Genomic DNA, 17594 nt, shown 5'->3' on the forward strand with positions numbered 1-17594 from the left:
CAACTTTCAAAATTAAAAAAAAAAAAAAAATGAAGAGGTGAGGAAGGCGGCGACAGAGCACCGGGTCCTCTGTGTCACGATCTTCCGCTCGCAGGGCCTTAGAGGACAAGGGCAGGAAAGGGGTCCTCAGGGCTCCGAGGCGCAGGGCTCTGGAAAAAGGCAAGGGCGGTTCGGGTCCCTACACGCCAGACAGCTCGGAAGTGGGGGCGGGGGGTTACAGGTCCTTGGGGGACTCGGCGATAAGAGGGAAGGCGGGAGCCCGGCAGGCGGGAAGGGAGGGATGGGAGCCATCCCCACGCGCCGCACCCGGCCCGGGCCACTGTCCCCAGCCAGGGGTTCAGCACCGGGATCCCGAGGCTGTGCCAGGACAAGACCAGCTCTGAGCACAGCGGGACTACCGTCCCGATCCCCGGCCTCCTCCGGCGCGCCCGGGCCGCGACAAGGCACTCACCCGGGGCTACGAGTGGCGAACTCACGGCGCCTCCCACGAAGACAGCAGCGGCGAGGACGGCGGACCCCGGGAGTCCCCGCAGAGCCATCCCCGCGTCTCTTCGCCCTCCTCCCCCGGGGTGCCGCGTCCCGGGCTCCAATAGGGTGTGCAGCTCTCGAGTCCGCGGTCGGACAGACTGGCAGAGCCCAGCCCCCGCGCGCTGCACACCCCGCCCCAATGGACCCTCCCCTCAGGCCCCACCCACCTCGGCCCGGTCGGGCCTCTCCCTGCCAAGCCCAGGGATCCGCCTGCAAGGGTGGGAGGTGCAACTAGTCGCCCCGCCCCCGGATCCGCCCACCTCAGCCTGGCTCGGCCTCTCCTTCGCGCCGGCTTCCTCGACCAGTCTATCCTCGGCTCCCGCCGCCTGGATAGGCCGTGGCCCCGCCCCTCGCCCCGCCCATCGGGCCAAGACCCGCCAAACTCGGTCCGGCCCCTCCCAGCCACGCGGGCTCTGTCAGGAACATGTCAGGAAGCTCTGGATGGGCAAACAAGGCCAGCTTTGGAATGAGCACAATCTCTTTTCTCTGTTGGCATCTCTATTCAGGTGGCATTCTCCTCCGTGACTTGTCCGGGGAGGGGCGCTGTGCAATATGTCGTTTCAATGTTTGAAAATGAGAAAAGCCAAATCACGTAAATTTCCTATCTTCTCTTCCATTTAAGCTGCTCCTATTGGGGAAAAAAACTCTACATACCTCCGGCGGAAGGGGAAATGCCTTTTTTAAAAAACCATGTGCCTACATTGCACCTTGCAAATACTCCCACGAAGTAACTCAAGTGCCTGGTCACTTACTTGTATCGTCTCGTCAGCTTTGTGAGGTGAGTAGTGGCCTTATTCCATAAGCTAGGGAGTAAACCCACGGGGGCCAGGCCCCCGCGATAAATTAGAATTACCTTGTCTTCATTGTGTTTTCTCACTGCTGCGCCCTCCCCGCCTAGCTCCATGACAGCGCTCACTCAATAAGGTCGGAAGTGGGTTTTAAAGTTGAATCATCATCACAAGTAGCGATTGGACGCAGAGTCTTGCTCGGAGTAGTTCCCTCTTTATTGCCCTTTAGAGACTCTAAACAAGGTAGTCAGAACTTAAAGAAATACTCAAGAATACCCGCAAGGGGAGAGGGTGGGGACCGGGGGCTCTCACAGAACTAGGCTCTTCCTTGGCCTGTTAGCCTCGGGTTTTCCAAGGAAAATCTCCTTATTGGGTTCTCTGCACAGTCTATTAGGCTCATAAACATTTGCACTGATTTGGGAATTCCCAGTGACAGAAGCTCAGGCTACCGCAGATGGCTGGGGCTGAAGGCTGGGGCTGAAGAATGCAGCTTCTGCCCTTATAAGCCAAAAGCACACACTGTGTGTCCTGTGCACAGATGTCCACACATCCTGCAGTCTGGCAGGTGAAGCAGTTTTATACCAGCATAAAAACAGAATGGCTGCAGGAGAAAGAGGTCCAAGTGCATTTCTAACAAAAAAAAAAAAAAAGAGAGAGAGAGAGAGAAAGAAAAAGAGAGAGAGAGAAGGCAGGTGGAAGGAAGGAAAAAGGGAAGAAAAGAGTCCTTGCCCTAGAAATTAAACTATAAATTATAAGTTGTAGCCAGAACCAGGTACATAATTTGCAGAGCCTGTGTAAAATAAAATTGCAAGGGGTTTTGTTAAAAAATTATGAATTTCAGGGTGGCCGATAGCCTGGTGTGGACCCTATCTAAGCACAGGGCCCCCGGAACCTGTCACACACCCATAAAGCCAGCTTTGGTTTGGGAACTTGGAATGTAGCGAAAAGCTTGGACCACAAGATCTATTCAAAAAGTCAAGTATTGGAGTTCCCATTGTGGCTCAGTGGTAATGAACCCGACAAGTATCCATGGGGGCACAAGTTCAATCCCTGGCCTTGCTCAGTGGGTTAAGGATCTGGTGTTGCCATGAGCTGTGGCATAGGTTGCAGACGTGGCTTGGACCCAGCGTTGCTCTGACTGTGGCGTAGGCCTAGCCTGGGAATTTCCATAGGTCTCAAGTGCGGCCCTAAAAAGACAAAAAAGTCTATCATTTTTAAAATGAATGTTTCACTCTTTTCTTACAGATCGAACTTACTATTAAAAAGATAGGACCATTTTTAACAACATATTTGAATTGGATGTCTGCTTACAGCTCTCCAGGAATAAAGGTACAATGCAGTAGTTAAAGTTGGAGAAAACCTTAGTGATCATCTACCAAGCCGCTTACTTTACAGATGAGAGATAGTTAAATCACTTGCCTGATATCTCGTTGTTAGTAGGAGCCAGGGTTGGAACCCAAGGCTTTAAAAATTCCCTTCTCCAGCTTTTCCATAACACTTAGCTGCTTGACTGCTCTCTGTAGATATTTCACTGTCATAGAACCTCATATATATTCACTTTAGGTTAAGGATCCGGTGTTGCCGTGAGCTGTGGTTGTAGGTCACAGACGCGGTTCGGATCCCGTGTTGCTGTGGCTGTGGCGTAGGCTGGCGGCTACAGCTCTGATTCGACTCCTAGCCTGGGAACTTCCATATGCCGTGGGAGCGGCCCTAGAAATGGCAAAAAGACAAAAAAAAAAAAAAAAAAAAAAAAAAGCTCCCCCTATGCATATCTAAAAGCCACTGCTTATTGTTTTACTTTAAATGTGAAGACTTCAATGTAATCAAGATTCTCATTCAAATTAAGAAGGGAATGTCATATTTCTTCTGAGGATATAAACATTTGACAACACAAGACTAAAGGATCTCATTTTTTTTTCCCAGAAATAAAATTACAGGATCGTAGGTATAAAGAGTTATAACATTAGCTCTCCTTTACAATAACCTCTTGGATTTAGCCTGATTCATGGGCAAGCACTTTTCCTGAGTTCCTTCATCAAATCCTCACAATTTTATATTTTGGGAAGTGTTGTTACTGATCCTCACTTCAAAGCTGAGGAGACTAGGATTTGAGAGCTCAAGGCATTCACCCAAGTCGCACAGCTGCTCTGGGTACTGCCATGACTTAAATCCAGGATCAGCTTGTACCAGGCCTGCACTTGAACTTCTGTTTATACTGCTCTGCCTCTGAAATGCAGAATGCTATCTGGTTAGCTCTCCTTTTCCAATATAAAGTCTTCTGTCATTTTTTCCTTAACCTGGCCTCTTTGAACTCTGTGTCAACAATTGCTTACATACATTTTTTTCAAGGGAAATTATTTATTTATTGGAATGTGTTACAAAGAGTTTCTAGGAATCAAATTTACAGACATACAATTCTCTATCCTGACTTGTTTTTCTTGAGTTTTGTTTTCTAGTTTCTCTATAAGAATTCAGTTAATCATTCCCCTTCACAGGAACCTTTCCTGTTTTCCTGCTAAGATGGTAATTTTCATCACCGTCATTTAAATGCATAAGATCCAGTTGGCTGGTATTTACTCTAATTAATGTTAGAAATACTTCTGCCGAAGGTCTCTGTAGAATTCCTTTTTTCTGTGATTTAGATGTAGTCATCTTGCCTTCTGAGAGGTTATATCCATGAGAGAAACCTACAGTTCTTTCAAAAATATTTTTTGCAGGGGTATCAAATGATATTTTATAAAATCTAAGGCTGTTTTGATCAGACAGGTTATGTACTCTGTTCCTAGTAGTGGGCTGAGGGTAGGAGGTTGGAGGGGAGAGTCACTGCACATGTAATAATAGGTCCTAACTTAGCTTATAAAAGCTTTTTAAGTGTACCTGGGAGAAAGGAAACAACTGCATTAAGAAGTGGAAATGGCCAAAGGTCTAGGGATCAGGATAAAGCCATGCCATGACTCACTCTGATTTTAACAGCTTCTCTTCACTCAGTCTTCTTACCCAGACAATTCAGGCAGGTGATAGGATGATTTCTAAAGGTTCTCATCCAGCCCTATTATTTGACACTATAATGAGTGACCCAATGATAGGGTGCACGGTGCCAAAGTCAAGCAGACTATAGGGTTTCTCAACATTATTGACATTTGTGGGCTGGATAATTCTTTGTTGGGGGAATGTTTGTGCATTGAAGGATGTCTAGCAGCCTCTTTGGCCTCTACCTATGAAATGCCAGTAGCCCTCTTCCCTCCCCTGGTTGAGACAACCAAAAATATCTTCAAATATTACCAAATGTCCCCTGGGGGCAAAGTCGCCCCTGGTTGAGAACCACTAGGCTATAGGGATTTCAAAACCAAAAAGATTATAACTGGAGCCTCTGGGCAAGGCTTCATGGAGAACGTGCAACGGGCTAAGTTGAAGGAAGTAGAGGGATTAGCAGCGAGTGGAGGAAGGCTGTGAGCCCATGGACAACACTGACAGAATTCACTTGGGGCAGGCTGCACAGTGATGAGTGTGCATGAGAGGAAGAGGGACAGGAGAATAGGTCAGCAAGTTTTAAATAAAATCTTGTGGAGTTCCCATTGAGGCAGAGTGGGTTAAGAACCCAACAGCAGCTCAGGTGATTTTGGAGGTACAGGCTCTGTCCCTGGCCAGGTGCAGAGGGTTAAAAGAGCTGCTGTAAATTTCTTCATGAGGCTCTTTCTTTCCTCGCACACAGATGAAATTTAGAGCCAGCTCCAAGATTTTCCTGCTACCTCGAAGGTAATGAGAGCTACTCTGGACCCTAATTAAAAGTCCAGTCCCCTGGGATGACAAAAACCTCCTCCCTCTCTGCTGCCCGCCCATGCGGCTGCAGACAGGACGCTTGCCCTGGGAGGGCAGTGTTGCGGGTACAGCGATCCACACGCATGCCCAGTTGTCCCCCAGCTGCAGAGGATTGGTCCTGAGGGTTCTCAGCCAAGAGAAGAGGAACCCGGCCTCAGCAAGAGAGAGCTGCCTCCTCCCCAGAGGAAGCCCTTCTCCAAAGACAGGCTGGTGGAGCAGCAGAGTGGAGAGCTTCCAAGAAGGATGACTTCAGCAGGGCCACCCAGATCTGGAAGTCCCCAACGGAAAGGCAGCAGCCTCCATAACAAACAACTGCATCCCAGTTCCATTTCTTGTCTTCCTCGGGCCTCATCCCACTCATCTCGGCCCCCCGCAGAGTCAATGTTGGGGGGCGGGGGCGCTCCCTGCCGGGGCGGGGGGCCCTTCTGCAAGCACGTCTCCATCTCAGTGTCTGCATCCTAGAAAACCCAACCTTTTCCTCATCTTCCCTGTCGGGTGTCCTTTTGCTCAGAGTCCCCACTTTTTTTTTTTTTTTTTTTTTTTTTAATTTTAAGCCTTCACGGGTTTGGGCTGTGAATGAGAGAAGGAGGAGAAAGGGCAAGAAAATGTCCCTTTAGTACTTGCATCAGAGCTGACTGGTAATGAAGGGGTTAAAAGCAGACTTTTCCTCTCAAAGGAATTTTCACTGGTTCTCTCTGCAGCCGCCACACCCCCTCCCACCCCTGGGAGTCTAGCTTCCTCCATTTTCATCAAAGACCGAAGATGTCTACTCTGCCCGTCTCTTCACCTCCTCCTTGGGCTCTAGGCATCTGGTGGGACCTCTTGCTTCTGTTCCCTGAGGGCTGCTTGCCCCTCCAGACCACCTTGGTAGTCAGGGCCCTACCCCCCCCCACAAGCCTGCGCCACAAGAATACAGTCTCTGCTCCCCCAAAACTGTGAAGAGCACCGTCACCCCTTTCCCCAGTGAAGCCAGTGCTGCTTTGCTTCATTGTCAAAGCAGTTGACCAGGGCGTTCCTCACCATTTAGACTTTTTAGGTGGAGGGCGGGCAGCAGGAAGGGGACACATGCTAAGCTGAGTGGTGGTGCCAAAGGATCCCCTTGCCCTGAAGTAAAGGACAAAGCACAGCCCTCCCTCTCCTCCTTGGTGGTGGTGGTCGGGGGATGGGGGGTGATTAATGCCCAAGCACGGAAGCAACTCTTTGTAAAACTCCTCTCTTCAACTATTCCCAGCATTCTTATACCTCCGTTAAGAGTCCCCGTTACTGGTTTTCGACGACCTCACTGGTAAATCAGCCACCGACCCCTCACTTTAGAAGTGGTATCTACTCTAGCTTGATGACTAGGCTGATCGGCCCCTGCTGTAATCTATCTTCCTTCCTTCCTTTCTTTCTCTTTTTTTCCTCTCTTTATCTCACTCCGTGGTGTGTTGACCTCTATTTCCTTGATCTCTCATGACTCCTTTACTTAAAGTCATGCTCCAGCCAAGTGGGTCTCCTCTTAAGTTCTACCAAGGCCCCATGAATATTTCTACCTGCTCCTTCCTCAACATCTGTCACCCTTCCGTGTCCCGTGTGCTCTTCACTTTTAGGGATCATTTCATGTCCTGATTCTTCTATAAACTCTATTCTTGACCACACCTGTTATCAGTGGCCCCTATATCCCAAATTGAGTAACTTGCATGTCTTGTTGTATTTTACTACTCGCTGATCTGTGGAATGCCCCATCCTGCCAACTAGACTGAAAGATTGCTGAGGATACCAGCCATGTTTTATGTAACAAGAGCATAGAGAAGTGGAATTTTTAAAAGGATATCAGGGAGTTCCCATTGTGGCACAGCAGAAATGAATCCGACTAGTATCCATGAGGATGCAGGTTCAATCCCTGGCCTCATTCAGTGGGTTAAGGATACAACATCACCATGAGCTGTGGTGTAGCTCACAGACATGCCTCGGATTCCGCTTTGCTATGGCTGTGATTTAGGCCGGCAGCTGTAGCTCTGATTCCACCCCTAGCCTGGGCACTTCCATATGCCCCAGATGCAGCCCTAAAAAGCAAAAATAAAAATAAAAAATAGATGTTAAGGGAATAAGCCTTTTTGAAATAGATATTCCCTGTTAGTGTGGAAGGGGTAACTTGGGTATGCCCCACTGACCCAGGGTAAGGGTACGACTAGACTTCTGTGGCCTGAACCAAGCTGCCCTCCAACCCCTGTGGGTTGCTTGGCTAATAACTATAGAGGTGATATGCAGATTCAGAGGGGAGCCTCTTTGGGAGAAAGGGATCTCTACATTTCTCAAACTTTAGGTTGAATATATAAGACACCTGAGGATCTTGTCAAAAGGCAGAGTCTGATTTAGTAGGACCAGGATGAAGCCTGGGCTTTTGCAGTTCTAACAATCTCAAAGATTAACATGAGCCATGAGCCACACTTTGAGTAACAAGCTTCTGCGCTTCAAGCTACACTTTGGAGGGTCTATCCATTTTTTGGATTAGGACAATCCCCACTGACAGCCCTCGGCAAGTATCTAATATACCTATTGTTACCTATTGCTCTGTACCAAAGTTGTCATAAAGCTAGTGCCTTAAAACAGCACACACTTATTATCTCATAGTTTCTGTGGGTCTGGAATCCAGGTATGACTTAATTGGATCCTCTGCTTCAGGGTCTCTCATGAGACTGCAAGCAAAGAGTTGACGAAGGATGATGGGGTCTTATCTGTAGGCTCAAGTGGGGAAAGATTCTCTTTCAAGCTCATTTGGTTGTTGGTTGGATTCAGTTCTTTGTGGCATGTTGGCCAGAGGCCTCCCTCAGTTCCTTGCTGTGTGGGCCTCCTCAACATGGCCACTTGCTTTAGCAAAGCATGAAAAGTAAGAAGGCAACAGAGAGGGTCTGTATCAAGATGAAAGTTATAATATTATGGAACATAATCATGGACATGACATCCCACTGCCATTGTCATCCTATTGGTTAGAAGTAAGTCACAGGTCCCATCCATACTCAAGGGGAAGGAATAACACAAGGGCATGAATACTAGGAAACAGAAATCATTGCAACTTATCTCCCTACCACAGGAAAAAAGACTGGGAAAGCCTTAAGAGAGATGATGACCCCAAGAGAAGGGATTCTTGGCTAATGTTAAAGGCAGAATAATGGCCTCCCAAGGAGGAATTAAAGTTGCAGATGAAATTGTTTGCTAATCAGCTGGCTTTAAAATATGGAGATTACCCTGGATTACCTGGGTGAGCTCAATGTAGTCAGAAGGGATTTAAACATGGAAAGGAGATGCTGAACAATAAAGTCAGTGGGACTATGGAAGAAAGACACAGAAAGATGCAATGTTGCTGGCTTTGAAGAGAGAAGGAGCCAAAGAATGTGGGATGCCTCTACCAACTAGAAATGGCATGGAATCAGAGGCTCTCCTAGAGTCTCCAGAAAAAAAAACAAAGCTTAGTAAGACCCATTTCCAACTGCTACCCTACAAAGCTGTAAGGTAATAAATATGTGTTGTGTAAGTTGCTAAATTTGTTATGACTTGTTACAGCAGCAACAGGAAACTAATACAGCTGAGTAGCTCAACCTTCATACGGTGGCTCTTGGAGTGTTAGTGGAGAGAGGCAAGACTGTAAGCCTCTTAATTCAGCCCCATGGTTTTTACTTTGGAAATAATGTCTAAGTGTGTAAGCATGAATTAAGAGCCATATCTTTGAACAATACCAATGTGGTGCTGAGGATCTATACCAGCAAGAAATCACAGAGCCCTGGAAAAGCATCTACAACTTTCAGAGTCCACTCATCATCAGTATGGGTGCAGGGACCAAAGTAAAGGTATAGGGGTCCTGACCAGACTCTATCTCCCTGGTTCTCTCTTGCCCAGGGAATTAGAAGTAAGATGGTCCCTTACTTGTGTCATTCAATTTATTAGAAAAATGACATAAGGTTACAAATGCTGAAGCTGCTCTGATATTGAGCAGAGTGCCATGTACTCATTACACACTCAGTAAATGTGTTGACATAGTATCTTAGACTTTCTTTGTGCTGTGAATGAATTCAGCAATTCTGTGATAAGTCATGTGAGTTTAAGTGACAATGTAAGCCAAGATCATTATGCCGAGTTCCAGGGAAATAAAGAACAGATGAATGATGCTTTTTTTTCCTCTAATGAACCCCATCATAATTTCTGAGTTGAAAGCATAATGAAAAGATCAGTTCCAATATTTCTAACACTTGCATTTTGCTGATTAAAGATTCATGTTCAAAATTAACATTTGGAAACAGTGTAGTTTTTTTTATTCCCTCTCTTGGAGTTGAGGACTGTCAGAAGTGATAAGCAGTCTGGTCATAGGCATGAAGGAGCAAACCAGTAGATTGAAATATCACTTGGAGAAATCTATTCCTCGACCCTTCTTAAGCAGCTGGCAGCCAGATTGGGGGAGGAAGGGAATATAGGAATGTTGTTTTACATGCAAATTCAAAATATAGTCCCCAGTACTTTGTGGGGGATTGGTTCCAGTCCCTTACCCCTAGCCAATATTACTAAAACGCAAGGATGCTCAAGTCCCTTATATAAAATGGAGTAGTATTTGCATATAATCTACACACATCCTCTCTTATACTTTAAATCATCTCTTGGTGACTTATAATACCTAATATAATGTAAATGCTATGTAAATAGTTGTCAGTGCAGCAAATTTAAATTTGCTTTTTGGAACTTTCTGGAAATTTTTTCCAATATTTTCCACCCAAGCTTAGTTGAATCCACAGATGTGGAACCCATAGATACAGATGGTTGACTGTCCTCCGAAATGCAAACAAAAGGATTTAAATAAAAATTTTTTATTATTTAATCATCAAATGAATCAAAGATGACTTGGCAAGCTCTCAGTTGATGGAAGGGTCCTTTGGTTTGCAAAACACTCCAAGGAGCTGAACACAGATGGGCCACAGCAAGGTGATTCTTAGGATCATGTCATACACTGAGGTTTTGGACAATAGTGCAAAATGGATGACCTCTGCTTTTAGTGCCTTCATATATTGTCTAATTCACTCTCTTCCAATTCTTCTACCTCCCTCAAGAGGTGTACCCCAGCCCAAAATTATGTTTTTCCTGTTCTCCAGCTCAAAAGCCAATGTACTGGTCTCAGCCAGATGGCATGTAAGTCACTGATTGACTCTCAGTCCTCCCAATAAGCATTTTTATTTTTCACTAGGAATTTAACCATTAAATTAGCCCTGCTAATATTGTCAACTGCTTTTTCACATTCGCTAGATAACTGCAAAATGTCCACGTATATGATATAGTCATTGAAAAGAAAAGGTTGGGCAAAATTATGTAGAAGTTTAATATAATAGCTGACGCTAAAATACTTATACATATTTCATTTGTACTTATATAAATCATTATAGACCTGTATGCATATTACAAACATAACTAAATGTACAGTGTGAGATTAGGATTCATCTACAGAATTGCGAAAATTTCAATGAGGCTGATTTCATCTATAAAATGATAGCTAAGAATTGTCTGAGCATAGAGAAAGAGCTTGAAAAAGCCGATTGTATCAAAATTGCTTGTAACGAGTTGAGAGTACATTTTGAAATAATCAAAGTTAAGTAAAAATGATTTTTTTTTTTTTTTGTCTTTTTGCCATTTCTTGGGCTGCTCCCACGGCATGTGGAGGTTCCCAGGCTAGGGGTCTAATTGGACCTGTACCTGCCGGCCTACGCCAGAGACGCAGCAACACGGGATCCGAGCCGCATCTGCGATCTACACCACAGCTCGTGGCAACGCCAGATCCTTAACCCACTGACCAAGGGCAGGATCGAACCCACAACCTCATGGTTCCTAGTCGGATTCGTTAACCACTGCGCCACGACGGGAACTCCTAAAAATGATTTTTTAAATGACGTGGTGGTTTTTACTTTAGAAAGGTGAGGTTTTGAGCCACCTTGCTTTTTTTATGCCGTGACATTTCTCCATGCTTGGTCCCGTTTCCTCCTTGTGGTCTGCCGATGGCCTGGTGTGTTGTAATTCACTCCATTGTCACCTTCCTCAGCACCACCAGCCCACACACTTCTCTAAATTGCATTTATTAGATTCCAGGTGGATAACAAGACTGAACACAGTCTGAAGCCAGATCCTAGACTTGGAGATTGCCATCAAAATGTTTCTAACGCCACTAAACTTCCACTTGACCATTGAAACAGAAAAGTATCCACTAAGGATTTGCTTTTTGTCTGGATTCTATCCTTCTATCTGCCCCAAACTTCAAATATTTGTTCATTAAAAAATATTTTTTCTTGCTGTACAGTGGGAAAATTTAAAAAAAAATTAAAAAATTATTTTTTTCTCTAGCAACTAAATAGTTCATGCTCATTGAAAAAAAAATTGGAAAAATCAAAAAACCGTATGAGCATAAGCTAGTTAGTAAGAAATCACGTTGAGTACATTTTGGTGTCATATTGTAGTGGTGAGGGTCTTTTTTCAGTTATTATCATTAGAATTTTCTCATGTCATTAAATTGTCTCTAAAAACATGATTTGGGGAGTTCCCGTTGTGGCTCAGCAGTTAACGAACATGACTAGGATCCATGAGGATGTGAGCTCGATCCCTGTTCTCGCTCAGTGGATTAAGGATCCAACATTGACGTGAGCTGTAGTGTATGTCGAAGATGCGGCTTGGATCCCACATTGCTGTGGCTGTGGCATAGACCGCCTGCTGTAGCTCCAATTTGATCCCTAGCCTGGGAAACTCCATGTACTGCAGGTGAGGCCCTAAAAAACAAAACAGACAAACAAACACAAAAAACCATGATTTTGGAGTTCCCTTATGGTGCAGTGGGTTAAATATCCAGTGTTGTCACTGCAGCAGCCAAGGGCCACTGTTGCGGCACAGGTTTGATCCCTGGCCGGGGAATATCCACATGCCGGAAAGTGCAGCCAATAAAAATAAAAATCATAATTTTAGTGACTATAGGCCATTAACTTCTCTTACATTAATTTCTGTAATAATAGTGTGAGAAGCAGTTTCGTTTGTTAACCATAAACTGTATATCTACCTTTTAAAAAATGCATTTCCGGAGTTCCCGTCGTGGCGCAGTGGTTAACGAATCCGACTAGGAACCATGAGGTTGCGGGTTCGGTCCCTGCCCTTGCTCAGTGGGTTAAGGATCTGGCGTTGCCGTGAGCTGTGGTGTAGGTTGCAGATGCGGCTCGGATCCCGAGTTGCTGTGGCTCTGGCGTAGGCCGGTGGCTACAGCTCCGATTCAACCCCTAGCCTGGGGACCTCCATATGCCACGGGAGCGGCCCAAGAAATAGCAACAACAACAACAACAACAAGACAAAAGACAAAAAAAAAAAAAAAAAAAAAAAAATTAAAAAAAAGCATTTCCAGGGGTGACTATAAAGATTTTTTTTTTTTTTTTTGTGCTTTTGGTGCTGGAGGTCCCCAGGCTAGGGGTCGAATCGGAGCTGCAGCTGCCAGCCACAGCCACAGCCACAGCAACGCAGGATCTGAGCTATGCCTGCGAACTACACCACATCTCACAGCAATGCCAGATCCTTAACCTACTGAGTGAGGCCAAGGATTGAACCCGCAACCTCATGGTTACTAGTCAGATTCATTTCTGCTGTGCCACAGTAGAAACTCCATTCTGTAAAGATCCTTAATGTTCCTCTAGGAATAAAGGAAGATATATTTTATCCAGACTCATATGAGGATGCTTTGTGGTTCTTTTTGCTGAATAGACTATCTAAAGCAGCACTTTCCAAAAGAACTTTTGGTGATAACAAAAATATTTCAGGAGTTCCCGTCGTGGTGCAGTGGTTAACGAATCCGACTGGGAACCATGAGGTTGCGGGTTCGATCCCTGCCCTTGCTCAGTGGGTTAACGATCTGGCGTTGCCGTGAGCTGTGGTGTAGGTTGCAGATGCGGCTCGGATCCCGCGTTGCTGTGGCTCTGGCATAGGCTGGTGGCTACAGCTCGGATTAGACCCCTAGCCTGGGAACCTCCATATGCCGCAGGAGCAGCCCTAGAAAAGGCAAAAAAAAAAAAAAAAAAAAAAAGCTACATGTGGCTAGGGGTGACCATATTAGATAGAACGATGGGGAAAAGCAGAATATACCAATATTTTCTCTGGAATTTACCAAGAAGTTGTTTTTTTTTAATTTTGCTTTAAGCGAAAAATCCACAGTTTCTCTGATTACTGGCATTTGAAACCCTAATGTTTAAGCCAAAGCACCTCTCCTTTGCCCCTTTTTTAGTTTATTGATAGGCTTTGATAAATGGCGGTACACACATGATACCCAACAAGCTAGACAAGTTGTGTCTTTTCAGAGATTGTGTGATTTTAGTTACTACAAAGGAGCTACAGATGCTTAAGAAATTATGTTTGACAGAGACCAACTATGTTATTCAGATTTGCAGAAGTAGCTTGAGATGTAATAAAAATGTGACCTGATTCAGAACACGAGGGTGATTTGAAAGACAAATTACCCCAGAGTGTTGCTAAGTGGTTCGTGCACTGGAAGAGGAGGCATAAAAATCAGCTCACTTTATGGTTCTTAGTTCATATCTGAAAAAAGTTAAATGAAATTCTGGCTCATGTTTGGGAGGAAACTTAGCAAGTTACACGTTTTTCAGGAAAAATTGCCTCTGAGCTATAATCTTACCTAATTCACACTTATTTCAGTCCCATCACCAGCTCCTTGGTTGTTGATTCAGCCAATATCAGCAAAAAGCTCAGCATCATCTTACATGCTCCCAATTTGAATACTCGTAATGCCTCCTACCGCTTTTGTCTTCAACAAGATGACATCCACTCATTTTCCTAATCCCTACGAAGGTAGCGGTTGCTGTCATTCACTTCAGTCCTTACTTGTCATTCAGTAATTATCTTCTCCTCTATACTAGAAACTTGTTACCATGGATCATGGTGTCTTCTCGTTGCTGTATCTGCAGTGCTAGATAGACAGACAGACAGACAGATAGATAGATAGATAGACAGACATCATATATATATATATGTAGATACAGATAGGTATAGTTGGTATTACCTAAACCTTTTTTTTTTTTTTTTTTTTTTTTTTTTTGGTCTTTTTGCTATTTCTTTGGGCCGCTACCGTGGCATATGGAGGTTCCCAGGCTAGGGGTCTAATCCGAGCTGTAGCCACTGGCCTACACCACAGCCACAGCAATGCGGGATCCGAGCCGCGTCTGAAACCTACACCACAGCTCACAGCAACGCCAGATCGTTAACCCACTGAGCAAGGGCAGGGACCGAACCCGCAACCTCATGGTTCCTAGTCGGATTCGTTAACCACTGCGCCATGATGGGAACTCCTTACCTAAATCTTTGACAAAAGCGTGAGTGAATTTAATCTTCAAAATCACCATGTGAGGAATGGGTTTTTCATTTCCCTTGTGGACAAGGAAAGTGAGGCTCAGACAGTACAACACTTGCTCCAGGTCTTATAGCTAAGAGGTAGGAGAAGTGGGATTTGAACCCAAGTCTCTTACTGCAAGTCTGGAGTTCTTTTCATCTCCTGAGAGCTGCCCTCTGATTCTCCTTCTCTAGACTGGCAGTGAACATCCATTGCTGTTCCCCCACCAAAGAGATACTCAAGCCATGGATGCAACTCCAGGAGGGACAGGGCTGCAGTGAAAATAGCTGCTGCCATGGGAGAGAGAAATGGGAGAATAGGGCTAAACTCTTCTCACTCACAGTGAATTATCACGCTCTCTCCGGTCTGAAAAAATAAGGCCACACACTGTGGCTTCCTTTCTTTGTAATAGATGTCACAGCTCAATTAACCACCTAAAAAAATCCATGTGGAGTACTGTGAAACTTTAGTAATTAATATTGTCCTACCACTAACCCGTGGATTCTGCTTTAATGAAACAAATTACGTGGCTCTTTATATAGTCACCCCTCATTGTCCATTGAGGATTGATTCCCAGATGCCTTGTGGATACCAAAGTCAAGGATGCCCAAGACTTCTATGTAAAATGGCATAATATTTGCATGTAACCTTACACACATCCTCCTGTATACTTTAAATCATCTCTAGATTACTCATAATACCTAAAACAATGTATATCTGTGTAAATTGTTATAAATACAATGTAAGTGTCATGTATATATTTGCCAGGCATGTGGTAGATTCAGGTTTTGCTTTTAGAATTTTTCGGAAACTTTTTTTCAAATATTTTCAACCTGGAGTTCCCGTCATGGCGCAGTGGTTAACGAATCCGACTAGGAACCATGAGGTTGTGGGTTTGGTCCCTGCCTTTGCTCAGTTGGTTAACGATCCAGCATTGCCCTGAGCTGTGGTGTAGGTTGCAGACGCGGCTCGGATCCCATGTTGCTGTGGCTCTGGTGTAGGTTGGCGGCTACAGCTCCGATTCGACCCCTAGCCTGGGAACCTCCATATGCCGTGGAAGTGGCCCAAGAAATAGCAAAAAAAAAAAAAAAAAAAAAAAAAAAAATTTCAACTCATGACTAGTTGAATCTGTGTTTGCAGAACCCAAGGACTCAGAGGGATGGTTGTAAATACATATATTTCGCCAAATTGGAATGAGGATGGATTTTAGATAAACAATTTTCCTGTTGTCTCTTTTTTCAAATGTAGGAAGCGAGATTCAGAGAAGTGAGAAGATGTGCCCAAGACACTCAGCACTAGGTCGAGAACAAAGCTATCATGTGTCTCTGTCTGGTGCCGGTCCACTCTGCCAGAGATCTTTAGACACTAGGCTCCAGAGGGGTGCCCACCAATGATGCGGGTCCTAACCATCCAGAGACATGAGAATGCTCTCAGCCCACAGCAATCACCACAATCTGTAATTCATTATTTGCTCATTTGTTTGTTTTCTACCTGTCACCCTCACTTAAATATTAGCTTCCCATGGCGAGGACCATGGTGGTCTGGTGACAGTTCTTCCTTTCACACCTGACAATCTATTACCAATCCTTTGAAATTTGACTCAAGTGTCTTCCCCTCCAGGAAGCCTTTCCTGATCTCACCAGCCAGAGCAAGCACTCCCTCCATGCTCCATCTAGGATAACTGCTATTTGATGAATGAATGAGCCTGATCTTCTCTCTCTCACTCTCTCTTTTAATTCTAAAGACCTTATTCATTGGATAAGCAATGAGATCCTGCTGTATAGCACTGGGAACTATATCTAGTTACTTGTGATAGAGCATGATGGAGGATAATGTGAGGAAAAGAATACGTGTGTGTGTGTGTGTGTGTGTGTGAGAGAGAGAGAGAGAGAGAGTAGGTCATTTTGTTGTACAGTGGAAAATTGACAGGATTTCCCATCATGGCTAAGTGGTTAACAAACTCAATGAGCATCCGTGAGGACGCAGGTTCGATCCCTGGTCTGGCTCAGTGGGTTAAGGATCCAACATTGCCGTGAGCTCTGGTGCAGTTTGCAGATGTGACTCGGACCCTGCATTGCTATGGCTGTGGTTCAGGCTGGCAGCTATAACTCCGATTAGACCCCTAGCCTGGGAACCTTCATATGTCATGGGCGTGGCCCTAAAAAGAAAAAAAAAAGAAAAAAAAAGAAAAGAAAAAGACATTATTCGTAATACATGTTTTCATTTGCTAGAGCTACTGCAACAAAGTACCTCACGCTTGGTGGCTTCCCGTAACAGAAATTTATTCTCTCACTGTTGTGGAGGCTAGAAAGTCTGAAATCAAGGTGCTGGCATGGCCATACTTTCTGGAAGCCTCTGGCAGAGGATCCTTCATTGCCTCTTCCCGTTTCTGGTGGTCCCAGACTTCCCTTGGTTTGTGACCAAATCACTGTTCTCCCCGCCTCCACCTCCACCTTCGCATGGCTGTGTTCCCTGGGTGTCTTATCTCATCTCTTCTTCTGGGGACACCAATCATGTTGCATGAAGGTCACACTGTACTCCAGCATAACCTCATCTTAACGAATTACATCTGCAAAGACTCTATTACCAAATAAGTTCACAGTCTGAGGGAGCGGGAGTTGAACATATCTTCTTGAGGAACACAATTCAACCCATAAGAATATCTATCAAAATATTTTTACTGAAGTGCATGGTTCACCATGTAACCCATACCCAGATCCAGACACAGAACATGACCAGCCCCCCAAACTCCTTTCACACCCCTCATCACTTGCCTCCGCCTTCACCACTCACCACCCTCCTCCTCCCTAACCAAATGGATTAGCTTTTTCTTGTAGTCGTACATCACATATCGTAAAATTTGTCTTTTAAATGTTAAAATTTGTTGTAAAAAAAGAGTTGCGCAGACTTCACCCCTATATAATTCCAGAATATTTTCATCACCTCTAAGAGAAGCCCCAGACTCATGAGCAGTCTTTCCATCATCCTCTGGTTACCCCAACCCCTAATAATCATGAATCTATTTTCTGTCTCTATTGATGTACTTCTTCTGGCCATTCATTTCATATTCTTCGAAT

At 44.9% G+C, this 17594-nt stretch overlaps 1 protein-coding gene and 1 long non-coding RNA gene across 4 annotated transcripts in view; one reads left to right on the top strand and one right to left on the bottom strand.

Moving 5' to 3' along the window:
• The window catches only part of RELL1 (RELT like 1), a 70828-nt gene extending 70200 nt beyond the window's left edge, over positions 1 to 628 (bottom strand). For all 3 annotated transcript variants that reach the window (XM_084971727.1, XM_013978589.3, XM_084971726.1), the window contains exon 1: positions 452 to 628. In XM_084971727.1, coding sequence (XP_084827853.1) covers positions 452 to 539 — 88 coding nt within the window. In that variant the 5' untranslated portion in view covers positions 540 to 628. The remainder of the gene's footprint in view (positions 1 to 451) is intronic.
• Positions 629 to 916: 288 nt separating this feature from the next.
• LOC106504618 (uncharacterized) lies at positions 917 to 9271 on the top strand. The gene is made up of 5 exons (XR_014813555.1): positions 917 to 1034; positions 1151 to 1306; positions 2562 to 2645; positions 5029 to 5072; positions 5238 to 9271. It is a non-coding gene; the product is annotated as an uncharacterized LOC106504618 (long non-coding RNA).
• The last annotated feature ends 8323 nt before the right edge of the window (positions 9272 to 17594 follow it).

The sequence above is a fragment of the Sus scrofa genome, chromosome 8 (genome assembly GCF_054392235.1).
Source record: "Sus scrofa isolate SSC_HxYL_T2T_F1_AM1 chromosome 8, Sscrofa_HxYL_maternal_Yorkshire_Landrace_v2.0, whole genome shotgun sequence".
Lineage (NCBI taxonomy): Eukaryota > Metazoa > Chordata > Mammalia > Artiodactyla > Suidae > Sus > Sus scrofa.